This window comes from Notolepis coatsorum (genome assembly GCF_963971535.1).
Source record: "Notolepis coatsorum genome assembly, chromosome: 15".
In the NCBI taxonomy this organism is placed as follows: Eukaryota; Metazoa; Chordata; class Actinopteri; order Aulopiformes; family Paralepididae; genus Notolepis; species Notolepis coatsorum.
Window position 1 is genome coordinate 59,511,949 of NC_140179.1, and position 22,500 is coordinate 59,534,448.

Here is a 22,500-nt window from a genome sequence, read left to right on the forward strand (position 1 = left end):
GGGTTGATTTATGAGCTCGGAGTGAGGGTAATTGCTTCTCTATCAGCCCTCGGCTTAAAAGTAAAGCCCCTGCGAGCCGACGCATGCACAAAGTAACACCACTGGAATTTGAAATCCACACAGGGCCAAGGAAAATGTGATTTTGTATCTGTATACGGGTCGGGCGTTGTCTTTGTGTATTCGTGTGTTTGTTTGATTTGTTCTGGATTGTTCTGTCGCAGTGCCTACGGCGCCGCCTCAGAACGTGGCCATCCAATCGGCAACGGCCACCCAGCTGGATGTGACGTGGGAAGCCCCGCCTCTGGACGCTCAGAATGGAGACATCCAGGGATACAAGGTCAGCATCACACTGTTACACTCAGGGTGCAATCCTGATGAAGACCTGGTCCAACATGATCTCTCAATAAACACACAGTGGAAGATAGTTTGCTGCTACTATTACTACTACTATCACTGCTACTATTACTACTACTACTATCACTACTACTACTACTACTACTACTACTACTACTACTACTACTACTACTACTACTACTACTACTACTACTACTACTACTACTATTACTACTACTACTACTACTACTACTACTACTATCACTACTACTATTACTACTACTACTACTATCACTACTACTACTACTACTACTACTACTACTACTACTACTACTACTACTACTACTACTACTACTACTACTACTACTACTATCACTACTACTATCACTGCTACTACTACTACTATCACTTACTACTACTACTACTACTACTACTACTACTACTACTACTACTACTACTACTACTACTACTACTACTACTACTACTACTATCACTACTACTATTACTACTACTACTACTACTACTAGTACTACTATCACCATCACTACTACTACTACTACTACTATTACTACTACTACTACTACTACTATTACTATTACTACTACTATTACTACTACTACTATTACTACTACTATTACTACTACTATTACTACTATCACTACTACTATTACTACTACTATTACTACTATCGCTACTACTACTACTACTACTATTACTACTATCACTACTACTACTACTACTACTACTACTACTACTACTACTACTACTACTACTACTACTACTACTACTACTACTACTACTACTACTATTACTACTATTACTACTACTATTTCTACTACTACTACTATTATTACTACTATTACTACTACTACTACTACTACTATTATTACTACTATTATTACTACTATTACTACTATCACTACTACTATTACTACTATCACTAGGGGCAGCGGGTGGCCTAATGGTTAGAGAAGCGGGTTTGTGACCGGAAGGTCACTGGTTCGATCCCCCGGACCGGCAGGTAAAAAACTGGGCTGGGGAAGTGAATTAATAACTCTCTCCCATACCCTTAACACCAACCGCTGAAGTGCCCTTGAGCAAGGCACTTAACCCCCAACTGCTCCAGTGGAGTTGCTCAGTGGCCAACGGTGGCAGACTGTGGTTGTACTGGGCAGCTCCCAGGTGTCAATGTAACTGTGTGAATGTGAAGCAGGGCGTTCCTGAAAAAGAGTATCCGTGCTCAGAGAACCTACCCTGGGTAAATAAAGGTTAATAATAATAATAATAATAATAACTACTACTATTACTACTACTATTACTACTATCACTACTACTATTACTACTACTACTGTTACTACTATCACTACTACTACTACTACTACTACTACTACTACTACTACTACTACTACAACTACTACTAATAATAGTACAACCACTATAAATTAATGAATGGTATTTTTGATCCCTTCAGAAAACGTGCCTTGTATTCTACAGTCCTCTAGGTGTCAACAGACAACAAACAAAAGGACTGTAAACAATGAAAGACACGTCTCCACTGTGTACTGTGTAGGTGTACTTCTGGGAGTTCCAGCGTAAGAATGATACGGAGCGACTGCGGACCCTCTTCATGCCGGAAGGAGGAGTGAAACTCAAGAACCTGACTGGCTACACGACCTACATGATCAGCGTGGCCCCGTTCAACGCAGCAGGGGACGGACCCCGCAGCCCCCCCACCAGGGGGCGCACTCAACAAGCTGGTGAGAATACGCTTGGAAACATAGTATGGTTATTATTAGGTAGTAGTAGGGATGTAACGGTACACAAAAACCATGGTTCGGTACGTACCTCGGTTTTGAAGTCAAGGTTCGGTACGGGTTTTCGGTACAGTGGGGGAAAGTTTGGCTTTCCATGTTCCACTCAGGGGTGATGTAGTGTGCAGTAACTAATTGTACTTGTAGGGCTGTCAGCGATTATTCTATATTGAAATTAATAATCGACTTGTAAATAAAAGAAAAAATAATAATAATTATATTAGATTGTGAAAAAAACAGCCCCCGGTGGGCAGTCGTTAGTGGTTAACATACCATTGTATTTGTTCGGTACACAGCCGTTCAGTACGGTACGGTACACACTGAAACGGTTCGGTACGGATACGTGTACCTTTACACCCCTAGTTATTATAGTATTATAGTAGTAGTATTATAGTAGTACTATATATAAGTATATATTATATAGTATAATTGTACAGATGGGGGTGACAGTGGTTCGGGAGGAAGGGCAGTTGTCTGGTAATCCAGAGGTTCCCGGTTTGATTCCCGCTCCTCCCAGGCAGCGTGTCGAAGTGTCCTTGAGCAAGACACTTAACCCCGTAATTGCTCCCGATGAGCAGGTTGGCACCTTGCATGGTCGCCTCCGCCTTCGGTGTGTGAATCTGTGAGTGAATGGGTCAAATGTGAGGAACAAATTGTAAAGCGCTTTGGATAAAAGCACTATATAAATGCACCATTTACCATTATATGGTATTATAATAAATCTCATAATTAATAACCATACGTTATAAGTGTGGTTAGTAATAATTAGCTTTGGCAGTGGTGTAGAGGGTAGAGTAGTATGCTTGTGACAGGAAGGTCACCGGTTTGATTCCCGGATGGCCAGGCCACCCGCCGTTGAGCAAGGCATCAAACCCTCAACTGCTCCAGCGTTTTTTGAGACACTGGAAAACGGAAAATGTATTCCTATTGGAAGTTAATGGGGCATGAAAAAGTGATTTCCTTTCCTCTTTCGTGGCCCCATTGACTTCCACTGGCAGCGCTACCAAACGCTAACATTTTCTGCTCCCAATATCTCAAATACCCTGGTGCAAGTCCTTTTTAGAAGGACAGAAGGGTCTGTTTTATTACATATCAGATCGGCTTCATAGAAATGTGTCACGATTGAACATATGTATTGCACTGTTTATACATCAAAATATACAACCGAGGTATGATAGTAAAATACAACTAATTGAAGATCAATTGAAGGCTCAGGCTGCATTTTTCGCCAAAGATATAAATGACCAAATTAAAGCTCTATTTGTTGCCGTTCGAATGCCACCTCTCGGTTCTCGAGTTACATGCCGATATGTCAGGCGTGCAACTTTTTACGTGTGCGTGTCAGATTATCACCCCGGACTCCCGAGGCTCCAGAACTGTCAATCATCCGCCGATTGTGAAAATGATTGGTCAGCGTTGTAACTGGTAGCCAACAATGAGTGTAGCTTTCCAGTGATATCCCATGTGGGGGTGTGCGAATCAGGGATCTAGGTGAAAATTGACGAGCGAAGACAGGAAGTCATACAAATTTGAATGAATTTACTTGGATGAGGAAATGGAGAAATGGAGAGCTTTTTTCTTGGCACACGGTTTACCCGGATGTCTCTAGAAGACTAATTTCTGAACGGATATTTCTACATAAGACTTCAGGCTATGGATTTGCTGTGTTTTCCAGCTTATACAAAAAATATATATTATTTTGGAATATTGCAACAACTACAGAAAAACGTGAGTACACAAGTTCAAGTTCAACTCAAGTTCAGACCTCTGTTACTCTATTTCATTAGCACTAAAAGTGATATTCCTTTTTTTGCATTAGTAACTTGAGAATGTTATCTTTCAAAAGAGACCAGGCTTATGCATGTGCTATAAGCATAAAATATAAAGATAAGCTTTGCAAAAAAAGTATGCAGTCCTCAAGTTCAAGTTTAAAAAAAATTCTGCTTTTCTGGGTGCATGTTAAGAGGTTAAAACAATAAGGCATCTTTGAGTAAACTTTGAGAATCATTAATCTCGAGGCTGGGGCCAGCATGTCCTCTTTTTTGGAAATCAAAATTATGTTCACCCTAGCTACTTACCAATGCAATCATTTCAGGTTAATTTCTCAGCACAATCCACGCTGTTCCTCATACTAGCTCCAGATGGTTAGCTACAATCCATGCTGTTCCTCATACTAGCTCCAGATAGTTAGCTACAATCCATGCTGTTCCTCATACTAGCTCCAGATAGTTAGCCACAATCCATGCTGTTCCTCATACTAGCTCCAGATAGTTAGCTACAATCCATGCTGTTCCTCATACTAGCTCCAGATAGTTAGCCACAATCCATGCTGTTCCTCATACTAGCTCCAGATAGTTAGCTACAATCCATGCTGTTCCTCATACTAGCTCCAGATAGTTAGCTACAATCCATGCTGTTCCTCATATTAGCTCCAGATAGTTGTCTACAATCCATGCTGTTCCTCATACTAGCTCCAGATAGTTAGCTACAATCCATGCTGTTCCTCATACTAGCTCCAGATAGTTAGCTACAATCCATGCTGTTCCTCATACTAGCTCCAGATAGTTAGCTACAATCCATGCTGTTCCTCATACTAGCTCCAGATAGTTAGCTACAATCCATGCTGTTCCTCATACTAGCTCCAGATAGTTAGCTACAATCCATGCTGTTCCTCATACTAGCTCCAGATAGTTGTCGACAAACCAATGATTTATTTGAGGAAACAAAATACTTGAGGTAACTATTTTGAGGCCACAAAATATTCTTTCTATTTCGAAGCCACAAAATATAATTTTGAGGCCCACAATTTATTAATTTGAGGTAACTAAATAAATGTTGACGTAACAAAATACTATTTTGAGGCCACAACATATTATTTTCATTTTGCGTGGCAGCAATAAGCCTTTGTAGCAAGCAGATTAGCTGGGCTAGCTAGCTAACATTAGCTGAACTGACATTAGCTTGATAGCTAACTAGCGAATAGCATCAGCTAGCTAACATTAGCTAATGTTCTTTGACACTATTATTATACCAACACCATGGAACTAATAATAATAATAATAATGACTTGGATTTATATAGCGCTCTTCATGACACCCAGAGCGCTTCACAGAGTCCATTATTCGTTCATACACAGTCATACCAGTGGTGGTAAGCTACAATTGCAGCCAGAGCTGCCCTGAGGCAGACTCACGGAAGCGTGGCGAATAATAATCGCCTACGGCCCCTCCGACCACCACCAACATTCATTCACATGCATACACATTCATACGAGGCAAGTAGGTTAAGTGTCTTGCCCAAGGACACAACGGCGATGGGATGGACATGGGCTTGAGCGGGATTCGAACCACCAACCCTTCGATCATTGGACGACCCGCTCTACCCCTGAGCCAAAGCCGCCCCTAATGACCAATTTGACAACGTTCTCTGTCAGAATAGTCAGTAATTTTATATAGTGCTAGCTAACGTTTCAACATACTTGTCTTGTTGCCCATCAGCACCGGTAAATTCCCTATTACTAAACTAGTTACAGTAGGTAGCTAGTTACATCTGCTTCCACGTCTTGTGTTGAATGTTGGACTGGGACTTGACATGACGTTACCAGCGTCTTTGATTTTTTTTTTCTTTTTTAATAGTTAACCAATGAGGTCAACAGGCTACTACCGGCAATTCATGTCTGTAATAATAATAATTATTATTATTATTATAATAATAATAATAATAATAATAATAATAATAATAATAATAATAATAATAATAATAATAATAATAATAATAATAATAATAATAATAATAATAATAATAATAATAATAATAATAATAATAATAATAATAATAATAATAATTATTACAACTTTATTTTTTTTATGTCATTTCTGCCCATCTCCGTCATCGAAACATGAGACCGAAAGTACTTAGCCACTCCCCTACACACAGGGTGGGATAAAAACAATAATTAATATAATTACAAGTCGGATTAAGTTTTGTAAATAAAGAGACAGATGGAGAAGATTTCAAAGCACTCAAAATGCCAATATCTCAATTTCTATTTCTGAATTACGCAACATGTTACTGGGTTGTTTTATAACCAGGGTTGTCTTGTAATCGGACCAATGCGGTAGTTTAAGGAGCAGCATGGATTGTGCTGAGAAAGGACACTACCGATCGTCATTATCATGGGTAACTAAGAAATAGGGTTAGAGTTCCAAAAATCACAACTGTCCTTTTAACACTTGCTTGCGGTGTGTGTGTGAGGGGATTTTCGGAAACTCTTCTGAAATTCAATGAATCAACCATAATTCTACATTCCGGAATTCCTTTCACAGAAGAGTTTCTTTGTGAACGTAAAATGTGAAGATGATGTTAATTGTTGCTGTCAGCTTGCCAAACAACTCTAGAGGAGCCGCCCGCACGCACACACGCACACATACGCACGCACGCACACATACGCACGTATGCACACACACACGCTAAGCATCAGCTCCCAATCAGCAAGCTCATTATGGAGGCATCTGCCCGGGCCTCCCGTTTCATTAGGAATGAACAAACTAAATAATAAGGTTTAGAGTCTGTAGGACACTAGAGTGCTGTGTCCACGAGGATGCTGTGTCCACTAGGTCCACTGGGGCCATGAAAGGAGCGTTCACGTCGCGGCCCTGGGGAGTATCGACAAGATACTGCTAATCCTATCACCCCTACAAGCAAGTACAAGTTACAAGCTACAAAACAGCCACAAGCTACGCTGAAAGCTGCAAGCTACAAGGCACAAAGGGGAGCATGTCTATGTTCCCCGGGTCCTATGTTCCCCGGGTCCTATGTTCCCCGGGTCCTATGTTCCCCGGGTCCTATGTTCCCCGGGTCCTATGTTCCCCGGGTCCTATGTTCCCCGGGTCCTATGTTCCCCAGTAGCGATAGATAGTCAGACCACCAGCCCTGATTCCAAACTCTAACCTTAACCAACTTCGAAAGAGGGCCTAAGCTTAACCAGTTTGAAACAAGGCGGACATTAATAATTAATAAAATTATAAAAATGTATAAAATGTTCAATCAATCAATCAATCAATCGGGGAACATAGGACCCGGGGAACATAGAACCCGGGAAACATAGGGATGACCCCCCACAAAGCTACCGAACTCCAGGAGAAAACATCATGCCTGGAGACAGACACAATGGTCGATGTTGGAAAACGAGTGACCTCCTCAAGACCGGCATCGACAGTCATATCTCTGAACATTGAAGGGTTCTCCTCTGCAAATCAAACCATCTTAGCCGATGTATGCAGCAAGCAACAACACTGTGACGTTCTGTGATTGTGGCACTGAAACACAGACCATGCGGAACAGCCCTGCACAGCCTTGGACTTGGCAGAGTTCAGTGAGAAGGGACAGCAATGTGTTCAGCTGTGGTCGAACCACATCTAGCCACGCCTTGTATTGTAATTGACTGTCTTGTGGACACGCCAAGAAGAACTGTGTCCACTAGGATGCGGTGTCCTGTTGTGTCCACTAGCACACTAACGCTAACACTAGCACACTAAGTCCCCTTCTCTCTCTCTCTCTCTCTCTCTCTCTCTCTCTCTCTCTCTCTCTCTCTCTCTCTCTCTGTCTGTGAATAGCACTGGAAGATAGTTGCCAGATTATTCCCCCCCCCCCCCCTCCTCTTCCTGTGTACAGTCAAATGAGTTATTCATTCCCAGACCGCCTAGAGGTAACATTTGAACAGTTTCGGTGTGTTTAATATCTCAAGGGGAGTGGTGGGGATGGGGGGGGGTGGAGAAGAGAATGAGAAGCACATGACAGAAGCCAGAGGGAACAGAGCAGCTGTGAGCGTCTCTCCTCCCGCTCAGCCACAGTGACTGTGTTGAAGACCACAGGGCTCGCTGTGAATCACAAGCCAAAGCAGCTGTAATGGAGCCCAGAGCCAGAGGCCGGCCACCATGAGAGAGAGAGAGAGAGAGAGAGAGAGAGAGAGAGAGAGAGAGAGAGAGAGAGAGAGAGAGAGAGAGAGAGAGAGAGAGAGAGAGAGAGAGAGAGAGAGAGAGAGAGAGAGAGAGAGAGAGAGAGAGAGAGAGAGGGGGGGGGGGGATAGATACACTAGACTAGGGGTTCTCAAACAGTTTTATGCCACGACCCCATTTTATTAAGATTTTCTTTGGCGACCCCACACTTAACCTATCGCGTCATTTCAACGTGGAATTAAGGAATATCAAAATAAAAGCACACGTTGTTGAGCTTGATCATACATACTGTATGAGAAAATTGTGTTACAGCACTATGTTATCAATACACATTTATAAAACTAGGCATATTTAGCCAAAATATGTTGCCAGACCAAAAAAACTAAAAAATAAAAACATTTATTTAATTTTTTTTTATTTAAATCTTTTTACTTGCCAATGCGCTGTCAGCTACCCACGACCCCACTTTGGGTCGCAACCCGTAGTTTGAGAACCGCTGATCTAAAGCACAACATTGACCTATAGTACAATGTTCAAGTTGCAGGATGCACAGTATTTCCTAAAGGCGTGGCGATGTGTGTCAAAATAGCATTCTAAATTTAATATTGTCATGCTGCAGATGTCCTGGCATACAAATCATAATCCTACAGACTTAAGAAAAACGTATCTGTTCGGTACAGATCTTTACAAAAATGAAATCTATTACTACTAAAAATCACAATTTTCACGTGTTTTTCTTGTTTCTTTTTTTACTTAGATTTTTATTTCCACTTTTTTAAGCCTTTTAACTTGATGATTCAGAGGTTCTTTAGAACCACTGACCTAATGCAGTGTTTAGATCGCTGCGGGAGATGAGAGGTGATGTCACTTCCTGCTGATCATATGTGAGGTGATATCACTTCCTGCTGATCACATGAGAGGTGATGTCACTTCCTGCTGATTACATGAGAGGTGATATCACTTCCTGCTCATTACATGTGAGGTGATATCACTTCCTGCTGATTACATGTGAGGTGATATCACTTCCTGCTGATCATATGAGAGGTGATATCACTTCCTGCTGATTATGTGGAAAACAGACGGACGGACGGAGACAGACAGACAGACAGACAGACAGACAGACAGACAGACAGACAGACAGACAGACAGACAGACAGACAGACAGACAGACAGACAGACAGACAGACAGACAGACAGACAGACAGACAGACAGACAGACAGACAGACAGACAGACAGACAAGCTTGGCAGAATGCGTTGCCATCTTTAACGGATACAGCTGAGGAAGGCTTTTTAAAAATCTGATATGGGACAGCACTTAAAAACACACTGCCTTCAAATATGTCCTATGGTGAGTTTAGATTTGATGCCAGCAATTATTTTGTAAAAGTCAATGACACATTCACTTTCAGACAGGATCTCTCTTTTGGGAATAACATTTTTTAATATACTGTATATATATTAGTGCTGTCAATCGATTAAAATATTTAATCTGATTAATCGCATGATTGTCCATAGTTAACTCGCGATTAATCGCAAATTAATCGCATTTAATTTATTTTGTATCTACCTTAAACAGATCTTTTTCAAGTTCCAAGTTTTAATACTCTTATCAACATGAGAGTCAACAAATGCTTGCTTTATTTAACACAAAAGGATGACCCTCATGCATTGCAAATTTGCATCAAATTCAAAACAGAGTGATGCACAAAATAACTTAAAAGAAAATTATAATTTAAAACAATGAATAAAGTGTGCATGAAATAATAGGGGAAAGAAAACGTTAGGAACTTGTCAACCAACTTGTCAAAAAGTCAACCAACGAACTCGATTCTTGTACCGGATCTCCTCTCTGGTAAACAAGAATACCCTGAAGACTCTGGCAGGAGCACTCATTCAAGGGTACTACGACTATGCTTGCACCTCATGGTAACAAAGCACCTCAAAGGCGCTAAAAACAAAATTACAAACATCTCAAAACAAACTGGTCAGACTACTGCTTGACCTTACTCCTAGAACCCACCTCACCCCTGCTCACTTTGACAACCTAGGATGGCTTAGAGTAGACAACAGAGTACAGCAACTTGCAATGGGCCTGGTCTACAGGATACACTACACGACCAAGGTACCCATGTACATGTCAAAATACTTCCCAAAGGTCAGTGAATACCACGATCACAACACCAGAGCGAGCTCCACAAATCATGTTAAACCCAGATTCGGCTCAAACAAGGGACTAAACACGTTTTGCAATTATGCCACATCAATGTGGAACGCCCTACCCAAAGCTGTAAAGGAATGTGAATCACTACCCACTTTCAAAACCACTCTCAAAGAACACCTATGGGAGACTGCAATTCGAAACTGGCCCCTGTAAATGTCCTAACCCAACCCCCTCCAATGTACAGTAAATGACCAAACTATGGTTTTGTCAATATTCAAATGTACAGTTTTGCTTGTACAGTTGTACAGTCCCCCCCCCCCCCACCCCTCCTACCCAATCTCCTCCAATGTACAGTTTCTACGTCAAATGTATACACTCTCTTTTCTAGACTCTTTTTGTATCACAAATCTGGTATGTCATAAATGTATAGATGTAACAGTACTGTCTATCTGTATGTCGTGTATGTCATATATGTTATGATGAATTGAAAATGGGGGACCCTGATGTAAACAAGACGAAAGTCTTTCTCTGGTCTGCATCCCCTTAATAATTGTATGTATTGAGCTGTACTGTACTGTACCCATTCTGCAATCTGTTAATAAAGTTTTCAATCAATCAATTCAAAAACTCTCCCAGCTCTCTTTCTCTCTTGCCCCTTCCTCATCTCTCTCACCCCCCTCTCTCTCACCCCCCCTCTCTCTCTCTATCTCACACACACACACACACACACACACACACACACACACACACACACACACACACACACACACACACACACACACACACACACACACACACACACACACACACACACACACACACACACACACACACACACACACACACACACACACACACTTCAGAAACAAACATAGCATCAATGAGAGCATCAATAATACACCTGAGTGAAGTCTAGTAAAAAAAATTCAAAATCTTAAAAATGACTCATGAGTTAAAAAAAATAATGGCGTTAATAGAATCGGGCGGTAACGCATTAATACCACGTTAACTTTGACAGCCTTAATATATATATACTGTTTATATTCACTGTATATACTATCTTTATCTGTATATATCCCATTATCCCATACCTACTCTTATTAGAGTACATACTAATACTGTACATACATCAGATTAGCATATTACCCAATAGCTTAATTATATATATATATGGCTGCTTTAATCAGTTGTTTACATTTAACAGATTTTATTAATGCACTTTACTGTTACATTTGCACATTGAAGTTGGATGCCGACTTATTTTCGTGGTTGTACAGTACTTTATAATCAATTTGAATCTAATCTAATCAACAACCAAAAAATACAATATATATAAATAATATATATATATAGTTTAGAGACTATATATACACTGCACGCACACGCACGCTCACTCAAAAGTGATACTTATTAAAAGTTATATCTGAAACCAAAGCCCCTCTTTGTGTCCATTTATTTCCCATTTGACTGTTAACCTTTGACCTGTGTATGCATGTCGCTTGTGTGTGTGTGTGTGTGTGTGTGTGTGTGTGTGTGTGTGTGTGTGTGTGTGTGTGTGTGTGTGTGTGTGTGTGTGTGTGTGTGTGTGTGTGTGTGTGTGTGTGTGTGTGTGTGTGTGTGTGTGTGTGTGTGTGTGTGTGTGTGTGTCTTAGCTCCCAGTGCTCCCAGTTTCATCCACTTCAGTGAACTAACGACCACGTCCGTCAACGTGTCCTGGGGCGAGCCCACCTACCCCAACGGTGTCATCGAGGGGTACCGCCTGGTGTACGAACCCTGCTCTTCAGTAGACGGTAAGCCCCGCCCCTCACATGTCACTTCCTGCTCTTCAGTAGACGGTAAGCCCCGCCCCTCACATGTCACTTCCTGCTCATCAGTAGACAGTAAGCCCCTCCCCTCAGTATTTGCGCTATCCAAAAAAGCTCAGTGCCGTCTGAAAGCCAAGGAGCTGAGCTTTCTTCACATATATTGCCTTTTACAGTAATCCAAAAACTGTGGGAGATATTGAGGAAGTAAACACAAGTAGAATTGTACCTGCTTCAAGGTCAACCACTAAGGTCAAAATTCCGCCTAGAAAAAAGTGAGTTAAAATGAGCCTAAAAAGCATAATCTTAAGGCCAGGGTTAAAAACATGTATTGCAGTGGCATAATAGTTCCATGTTCAACATTTACATGTGATAAGCTAAATGCATGGGCAATTGCAGTGTCTACTTCACTAAAAACCTGTAGAAATCCCATTCCGATTTTAGTTTTCCTTGTCTAATTACAGGCTTAGGTGTTAAAGGGTTTTAATTAGGGATGCTCGATATTGGCTTTTTTACCGATACCGATATACCGATATTGTCCAACTCTTAATTTCCGATACCGATATCAACCGATATCGATATATGCAGGGTTTCCCCCCCCCAAAAATGGAATAATTTCAGGTAATTAACATTACATATCTCTTGTTGTGGAATTAACACAACATTATGCATACTTTTGACAATAAATAAAATCAGAATTTGTTCTTACTTGCTGGCCTGGGTAAATAAAGGTTATAGAAAAAGAAAAAAAAAAAGAAAAAATTGAAAACCGATACCGATATTTTCCAATATCACATTTTAATGCCGATATCGGCCGATAATATCGGTAGGCCCATAATATCGGACATCCCTAGTTTTAATATATGGCTCCTAGCTTCGTCTGTGGTCCATGCTGCAGCTGTGGTCCTGTGAACAAAGCTTTCTGGTATACATGTCTCTCTGATAAGGCAGGGGGTTTAGAACATTAAGCAGCAGTTTAAAGAAAGGATGCTAGCCAAAACTAGCTCAGCGTCACGGATCAGGTCACCTGACGTCTCCAGTGTCTCCAGTGCATTCTCTGCAACACCCATCATTTAGGGTTAGCAATTTGGGATGTTAACCCTTTCTGCGCCAAACCCGAGATTTCAAATCCAACCGTTGAGCGCCAAACTCGAGATTTCTCGGGTTTAGATCCTTTTTCTTTTTTTCTGATTTTCCCATTCTAAACACTCGCTTGTGACTCATCTGAGACCTTGAAATTGCAATGACGATTGAATCCCGCCAGGTTTCAAGCGAGCAGCCGCGAGATTTGCGCATACGCTGCACAAAACACACTTTATCTCACAATCTAGAAAACCAGCCTGGATTATTTTGAAACAGGGCGATGTTTACCGTGGTATAGCGCACAAACGAAGGGATGTAGAAATGAACTCTTTCGTCCCTATTGTACTATAAATAGTGCCTGTCAAATTAGCCATACAATTGTCTCCATAGCTATAATATAGAATATACAATGGGTCCGCAAACATCATGAAAATGGTCAATAACGCTGGCACCAGGAGTAAAGATGGGAAAACAGCGTGGCAGTCAATGAGTTAAAGGTGCTTATTGATTAATAAAATCAATTATATATATATATATATATATATATATATATATATATATATATATATATATAGTATCATTTAAAATTATTTTGTGGGTCCAAAATTAGTGTGGTTGTTTACATGTTGCATGCATGTATTCTTTCCTTACTTGCCATTTCCCCCACGTGGAATAATGCACCTGATTGGATAAATTACATGCCGGGTGCTCTAGTGCGACATCTAGTGGCTGAATGTTATCTATAAAATCTATAAAATCTATAAAATGTTATCTATAAAATCTATAAAATCTATAAAATCCTTTGGTGAAACGCATCCCCCCCCCCCATTAACCTCACTATCCAGGAAGAGTAGTCTCACTTTGGTGTAGACTAATGGGGATCCACAATAAAACAACAACATGCAGTATGAAGGACAAAATGACTGGTAAACGAGAAAGAAAGAGCCTGTTAATTTCAGCTCTCTAGGCACTGGGGCTCGTCTTGATGATGTGAATGTGTTGAGAGGTCGAGAGGTTGAACCCAGGCCAAGACCTTGTAGTCTGCCTTCACTCTATAGACCTGTTTGCTGTCCACGTCAGACTCAGTGCGCGCGCATCACAGGGGCGAAAGGAACGTAATCCTGGTCAGAACAACGGGGCAGACTACAATATCTTTGCATTTGTTAGCCATACTAGCGATCTAAACAATCAATCCCTGCCAAAGCTAGATATGTAAAAGGTGAAAGACTCACACTCACAACCACGCTGATTTGGCTAAATGACATCCAGTCATTTTTGTTTTAAAATACTTTTAGTCAGGGGAGTGTCCTGGTTTCTCCATAGAGCCCTGTCTTATTATTTTAGCGCAGCAGCTCGCGCAGGTAGGGGGCAACTTAGTCACGTGACTCAGTCTGTGTTGCTGATTGGCTCGAACACTGTATGTTGGTATACAGCGAACAGGTCTATAAGCTAACAAGCTCACCATCAGCTTAACCTGAACAACCCATGGATCATAATGTAAACCGTTCTGACATTTGATATATCATCATCATAATACATGAATGTATTGTAACTAATGCCATCACTGCTGTGTGTGTTTGTGTGTCTGTGCATGTTGTCAAGACTGTTCCCACCTGCTCTAAACGCTGTGTGTCTGTCCAGACTCCTCAGTGGCCTGTGTCGACTGTCTCCACTCCCCCTCCCCCCCAGGCGTCAGTAAGACCGTGACAGTGGACGTGAAGGGCGGCGCCCCCTTCTGGATGAAGCTCAGAGACCTGGCCGATGGGGTCACCTACAACTTCCGCATCCGGGCCAAAACCTTCATCTACGGTCCGGAGGTGGAGGCTAACATCACGACGGGACCAGGGGAAGGTAACGGGCCGCTTCCCTGTTCGTCTTTGTGTTTCTGTATGCAACACGGATGCTGCCGGCTTTTTGTCTTTCAGCTTCCTGTGCGCTGGTGACACTATATCTCTAGAAAGCGATATATTAGCTTTCAAAGCCCATACATTTTGAATGCAAAACGCCAAGCCCCTTCATCTATTTCTTTAGAGATATCGGTACCGACCCTTAAATGACATTATGATCATATATCCATATTTTTATGAGTGATGCAAAAAATGTGCGATTTTAAAATCAAACGTTTTCAAGTATTAACATCACTAACATGTCACAAAAGCATGTAGATTGTATATTATCATCAATACGTTAGTTTAGCAATAGGTTAAAAGTGTCATTATATCGTTTTACCTTCTCGATTTACTGAAGTATATTCCAAGACGGCGACCATTTTGACAATGTTGAACCATGGGAATTGTAGTTTTTTTGCTGCCATTTTGTCGAGGGCATGCATAGCTGTGGATCAGCGTTGGAATTTTTCCGAACTACATTTCCCTTCAAGTTCTACAGTATGTTGGTTCAAAGTTCAGAGTTGAATTATGAATATGTCAATAACTGGTATTATTCACGATAATAAGCCACAAAAAAACGTTTTTGACAAATATTGAAACGCAGTTAGTTTCTCCTCCCTATTGTTAGCATGTAGGAACAATTAGATCTGAAATTAGTTTCAAAACGGTTGCACTGTGGGGGAAATAAAAAAGTACAGTCGATTACAGTAGATATCAGTATCTGCACGCCTGGTGATACTAAATCCAAATTGAACTCGGGCATTTGAAAGATACTATATGTATATATATATATATAAATGTGCGAATTGGCTATAATAAGGTAATGTATAAGCATATATTCTATATTCTATAATAATATTTCAAATTGCATTGGTCCAGATGGGAGAATTCAGTACTGTATCTACAGAACCTTCGGTTTTATCATCTTCCCTTTATTAATTTCCTTCGATTTTTTGTACACATGATCGCAAGAGGGTACTGAACGAGGTCAGTGGCAGTTTTTTAAGTGTGGTCATTATTATCATGGTGTTATTCACTGTCAAAAATCATAATTCATATTCTCCTTTGTTTCATCACAATTTTCTCATAGCATATTACCAGACACAATATTTATAACACTGGGAATACATTCCCTGAGTTCCATAGATGTTCCTAGATACCAAGAACATGCAAATGGTCCTTGTAGAACTGGAGCAATCTTCCCTTTTACTTGGGTATGTACTTATAGTAAAATTTTCGAAAAATTTGGCTGGGGTGGAACAGGTTAACCCTTTGTTGTGTAGCAGTGAAAGGGTTAACCTTATGTAGTCTGGTCATGAAAGGGTTAACCTTCTGTAGTGTGGTAGTGAAAGGGTTAACATTTTGTAGTGTGGTTGTGAAAGGGTTAACCCTTTGTTGTGTAGCAGTGAAAGGGTTAACCTTATGTAGTGTGGTCATGAAAGGGTTAACCTTCTGTATTGTCGCAGTGAAAGGGTTAACCTTCTGTATTGTCGCAGTGAAAGGGTTAACCATTAACCTGACCAATCTCCCTGCAGGAGCCCCGGGACCCCCCGGAGAGCCTTTCATTACTCGTTACGGCTCTGCGCTGACCATCCATTGGGCCAGTGGGGACCCAGGCCACGCCCCCATCACGCGCTACGTCATCGAGGCCAGACCCTCAGGTAGGCCCCTCCTCCCTCCCCTCCACGACCTACTCAGGAGAATCCCATGCAGCTTTTCTACATCCGTCTGCCACCGGAACAAACCGAAACAAACAAAGGAAACCTCTGTATCTCCAGGGACAAATAATAACAACCGTGTTTGTCAGATTGATTTTTTAAATAATGTACTGTTATATACCTTGAATTTTCATTAGGGATGCACTGATATCAATACTGGTTTTTGATATCGGTCTGATACCAGGCTCAAATATAATATCTGTATTAGAGAATTTTAGAGAATACTAAAATCAGATACAAAGAAACACCTAACTTTCCAGAAATCATAGCAAAGTGACTCGATTTGCTGAATTCCTTTTACACGTTAACTCTACTACTCCAACTGTAATGGAGAGAAATGTATTATATCTCAATCATTTTTGTCCAATGATCCCAAAAAGATTATCCAAGCCAAGCCTATACTGTTCATTCAAATTAATGGATCAGATCGGTACTCTGTATCGGCTGGTATTGGTATCGGGACTGAAAAAGTCGGATCAGTGCATCCCTACTTTTCAGTCTCATTTCTTGGGTCGTGAAACTGGCTCACGACACAGAACCATGTAGTAATTTTTTTCAATTCAAGTAAAAACTCAACGATGAGTCCGATGTGACGACCTCCTCATTTTTTAATAGCTGGTCAGCACTTTTATTTTGAAGGAAATCGACTTTCCCCAACTGATTGAATGGGATGTGCATTGATTGAGCCGAGTGGTACAGCCTACAGCCCTGCTGCACACCTAGCTGGCTGCAAGCCTCTCTGTCTCTCTCCATCCATCACCACTCATTCCCCCTGTCCGGGACCATCAGTCAAACCAGAAAATGCTGCCGCCGTTTCTCTCAATTGCAGCGCCGAAATCGATAGCCCTTCAAAAGAGCAGCGACAGACCATCCGCTGATGTTCCAATCACTGCTCCTGAACGCAGTGGTGGAAAGTAACTAAGTATTTTTGGTCAAGTACTGTACTTAAGTACAATTTCTATCTACTTGTACATACCACTTTAAAGGCCAACTTTTTTTCCATTCGACGCCGGAAATGCCACTCAGAAAGGGTTAAAAAGGTCCACGCACGAATAACATGCACGGAGCAAGTCAAAAAGCTTATCAGACGCTAGCACGGCCGTGACGTCACTTCAGGCAACAAATGCCTTATGCCCGTCCGGGTCATAGTACTACCGCGATAGCTATTAGCTAACTAACATTAACATTACAAGCTCAAACACCTTATAAGTTTATTTGGATCCCCATTAGCCACAGCAGTGCTGGGGCTATTCTTCCTGGGGTCCATAACACATAAAATACATACTACTATTATAACTAGGGATGCTCGATATTGGCTTTTTTACCGATACCGATATTCCGATATTGTCCAACTCTTAATTTCCGATACCGATATCAACCGATACCGATATATGCAGGGTTTCCCCCCCAAAAAAACTGAATAATTTCAGGTAACTAATAATTTCACTGGATATATATATAACAAATATTGTTAATGTTTTTTTCTTTTTTTAAACCGATATTTTCCGATATCACATTTTACTGCCGATATCGGCCGATAATATCGGTCGGCCGATAATATCGGACATCCCTAATTATAACTACTACTATTGTCGTGTCCATAAGTTCCCTGGCAGAATACTTGTGAGGACAAAGGTACACAAAGAGGAGAGAACCATTTTAAATCGGGCATTGTTTGGAGTTTCGAGAACGGCGGCTACCAAGCTAAGCTAAGCTACGTTAGTTACTAATGTTGTATACACAATATGTATAACGTTACAAGCTCAAATACCTTATAACTACTACTATTGTCGTGTCCATAAGTTCCCTGGCAGAATACTTGTGAGGACAAAGGTATACAAAGAGGAGAGAACCATTTTAAATCGGGAATTGTTAGGAGTTTCGAGAACGGCGGCTACCAAGCTAAGCTAAGCTACGTTAGCTACTAACATATACACAATATGTACACAATGATCAAACACCTTATAACTACTACTATTGTCGTGTCCATAAGTTCCCTGGCAGAATACTTGTGAGGACAAAGGTATACAAAGAGGAGAGAACCATTTTAAATCGGGCATTGTTAGGAGTTTCGAGAATGGCGGCTACCAAGCTAAGCTAAGCTACGTTAGCTACTAACGTTATATACACAATATGTACAACGACACAATGATTTACATTATTACAAATATGGTAACGTGGTTGTGGCTTTTACAAATAGTGGTTAGCTTTAGAGATGAATGGCTATGATCACGGAGCAATAGTGTTAGGTGAAACAGATACATTTTCATTCATCACTCCTCGGCTAGTAGTAGCAAGGCTCTCTGCTTCCTGCCACTAGCTGTGTGTGACTCTCAGAGCCCCTCGCTGCCCTGCACCTCATGTGACGTCAGCATTAAGATGACACGCATGTTATTGAACCATGGATTAAAATATGCATGTGCGTGGAGCTTGTGGTTTGGTCGACACAATTTCGATTAAAAAAATGTCCCTCTTCATGAAAGTCAGCATTGGCCTAGTCACATTGTTTATTGAACAAAAATACAACCTGCAAGTTGGCCTTTAACATAACCTTTAATCAGAGCAGCATAACTCCCATGCAATTTTTTCCTGCCCCCTCCCTCTTGTATCTCTTCTTGTGCTCCTCTGTCCCCGGTGTGCTATACTGTACTTTGTGCTCCCCTATCCGCTTGTCCTATTTTTTTAATGTACTGTCCTGTTGTGCCTTTTTGTAGTTGTGTATTTTATAGGACATTGATTTTATGCTTTGACTGTACTGTACAGCACTTTGGTTGGCTCTCGAGCTTTTAAATGTGCTCTATAAATAAATTACTTGACTTGACTTGACTTGATAACTGGACCACATACCACTTTAACATAACCTTTAATCAGAGCAGCATAACTGGACCACATACCACTTTAACATAACCTTTCATCAGAGCAGCATAACTGGACCACATACCACTTTAACATAACCTTTAATCAGAGCAGCATAACTGGACCACATACCACTTTAACATAACCTTTAATCAGATCAGCATAACTGGACCACATACCACTTTAATATAACCTTTAATCAGAGCAGCATAACTGGACCACATACCACTTTAACATAACCTTTAATCAGAGCAGCATAACTGGACCACATACCACTTTAACATAACCTTTAATCAGAGCAGCATAACTGGACCACATACCACTTTAACATGACCTTTAATCAGAGCAGCATAACTGGACCACATACCACTTTAACACAACCTATAGAGGTCAATGGATACACAAACGTCATGTGGAATGTGTACTTTAGATACTTAAGTACATTCAATAGCAAATACGTCTCTATACTTTTAGAATTTTGAATGGAGTACTTGTTTATCTGAGTATTTCTACTTTTACTCAAGTAAAGGAACTGTGTTCTTCTCCCACAACTGCTGACGGCACCCTCTCTGGTCTACCACAGATGAGGGATTGTGGGACATCCTGATCAAGGACATCCCCAAGGAAGTGACATCACACACCTTCAACATGGACATCCTGAAGCAGGGCGTCAGCTACGACTTCCGGGTCATCGGGGTCAACGACTACGGTTACGGCTCCCCCAGTCTCCCCTCCCCCTCTATATCTGGTGAGACAGAGTTATGATATCTCTTATCACATCAAATGTATCCCCATAATATATGAGCTCGATGAAAGTTCTGATTTGGTCAAACGTAAGTTATTTGTAGAAGGCAAGTCTATAAAAAGGTTTTTTACATGAGACTGAATTTTTATATTTAAAAATATTTATTTAAAGGCCTCATCCGCCATTTTTTTGGTGATATAAATGTGGGGTTTATTGACATTCATTCTTGAAGAGTTTGATCTGTAGGGAAACAAGCTATTTGGAACTTTATTTACCCATTTTGAATTGGAATAATATTATATATATAATATATGAATATATATATTAGGGATGTCCGATATTATCGGCCTACCGATATTATCGGCCGATATCGGCATTAAAATGTGATATCGGAAAATATCGGTATCGGTTTTAAATTTTTTTTTTTTTTTTTTTTTACATTTCTATAGAAATGATGTCCGATATTATCGGCCTGCCGATATTATCGGCCGATATCGCTATTAAAATGTGATATCGGTTGATATCGGTATCGGAAATTAAGAGTTGGACAATATCGGTATATCGGTATCGGTAAAAAAGCCAATATCGAGCATCCCTAATATATTATATATATATAATATAATATAATATAATAATATATAATAATAATAATAATAATAATAATAATAATAATAATAATAATAATAATAATAATAATAATAATAATAATAATAATAATAATAATAATAATAATAATAATAATAATAATAATAATAATAATAATAATAATATTATATATATAATATATAAAATTATTGTCAGGTCAAGTGTTCCCTTATTAATCCCCCTGGGAAAATGCAGGTGTCATACATTTTTTAAATAATAATAATTATTATTATTATTGTTTTTACCATGATCTTTGAAATGCGGGACAAACGTCCCATTATCGGCGAAACGCGGGACAGGTAGTCACCCTAATTATAGCTGTAGAGACACAGTGTGGCTCATTTTGACAAACATTACTTGAAGTCCAGCATGGGAATAATAGTTTGTTTCCACACGCTGTAGTTTGTAGTTTATTACACGCTAAACACCACACATTTCGAAGATAATACAGTCTTTTTTCATAGATCGCGAGATAAAATGCGTTATGTGCAATAAGCCCAAACCGTTCTGGCTGATCCCCTGAAACCCTGACTACTCCCAAATCAAAGGTATATGACATGTATATATGTACCATCACAAAATCATCGTTTTAACTCAAAACTCTGATCGTGTTTGCCAAACATGTTTTTCCTTCCGGTGAAACACAGGACTGTGATCGTTAGAAAAACACGTTTCAGATTCAGTAAAATGTACATAGAATATACCTTACCTTAGCCGGAAGGTATTCCAATAAGAATAATTCCAAGTGATCGCATCGCCATCGCGATTACCAGTGTATATGTCTATACACGTTTCGATAGTCAAATACGCTTATGCAACGGAATTCCGAGGCGAGCACTGTGCATTTCTGTCCCAGCAGAAGGAGGAGCCACTAACCTAGGAGAAAATGAAAGTGAAGCTGACTTTCAACCCCCAAGCCATTGCAGTTCTGACACTGACGATACTGCCACCTGGTGATAGTCGGAATGCAGTTCTAATGTGTGGGGACGTGCCTAAATGATGCAGATCGCTCCCAGCAGGTCTGTAGAGCGGGGATCAAAGTAAAAAGATCAAACGATCCAAAAAAGTTTTTTCGTTTTTGGCACTGAACGGTTGGCGCCCAAAAACTTAATGTCGTCTTTGGCACTGAATATGTTAAGGATTGGGTATGAAGGCAAATGAAAAAGGTTGTATTAGTTTAGCTCTATGGGAAGAAAAAAATGTTTTTTTTAGGGATGTTTGATATTGGCTTTTTTCTTTTCTTTTTTACTCTATTTTGGTTCCTTTTTCACATCTTTTCCAAAGTCACTTTTTTTTTACATTTCAGCATGTACATTTTCCCTTTCTTTTCCAAAGTCACTTTTTCACATATAAACAGTTTCTTTACAGTATGAATTCCGCTTTTTCATAGACAATTTACAATTTTGTTTCAGTGGTTACGAAAGTTTGCATAAACATTTGAAACATTTTCCCTTTCTTTTCCAAAATCACCTCTTCACATTTTACAACAACCTTTTCT

General features: G+C 40.2%; 1 protein-coding gene across 1 annotated transcript in view; it reads left to right on the forward strand.

Annotated features, from left to right (window-relative positions):
• The window catches only part of sdk2b (sidekick cell adhesion molecule 2b), an 846,423-nt gene that overhangs the window by 739,534 nt on the left and 84,389 nt on the right, over positions 1–22,500 (forward strand). The window contains 6 exon segments of the mRNA XM_084331013.1: positions 222–337; positions 1,904–2,090; positions 11,917–12,054; positions 14,839–15,000; positions 16,574–16,699; positions 20,196–20,360. Of these exon segments, the coding sequence (XP_084187139.1) occupies positions 222–337; positions 1,904–2,090; positions 11,917–12,054; positions 14,839–15,000; positions 16,574–16,699; positions 20,196–20,360 (894 nt within the window).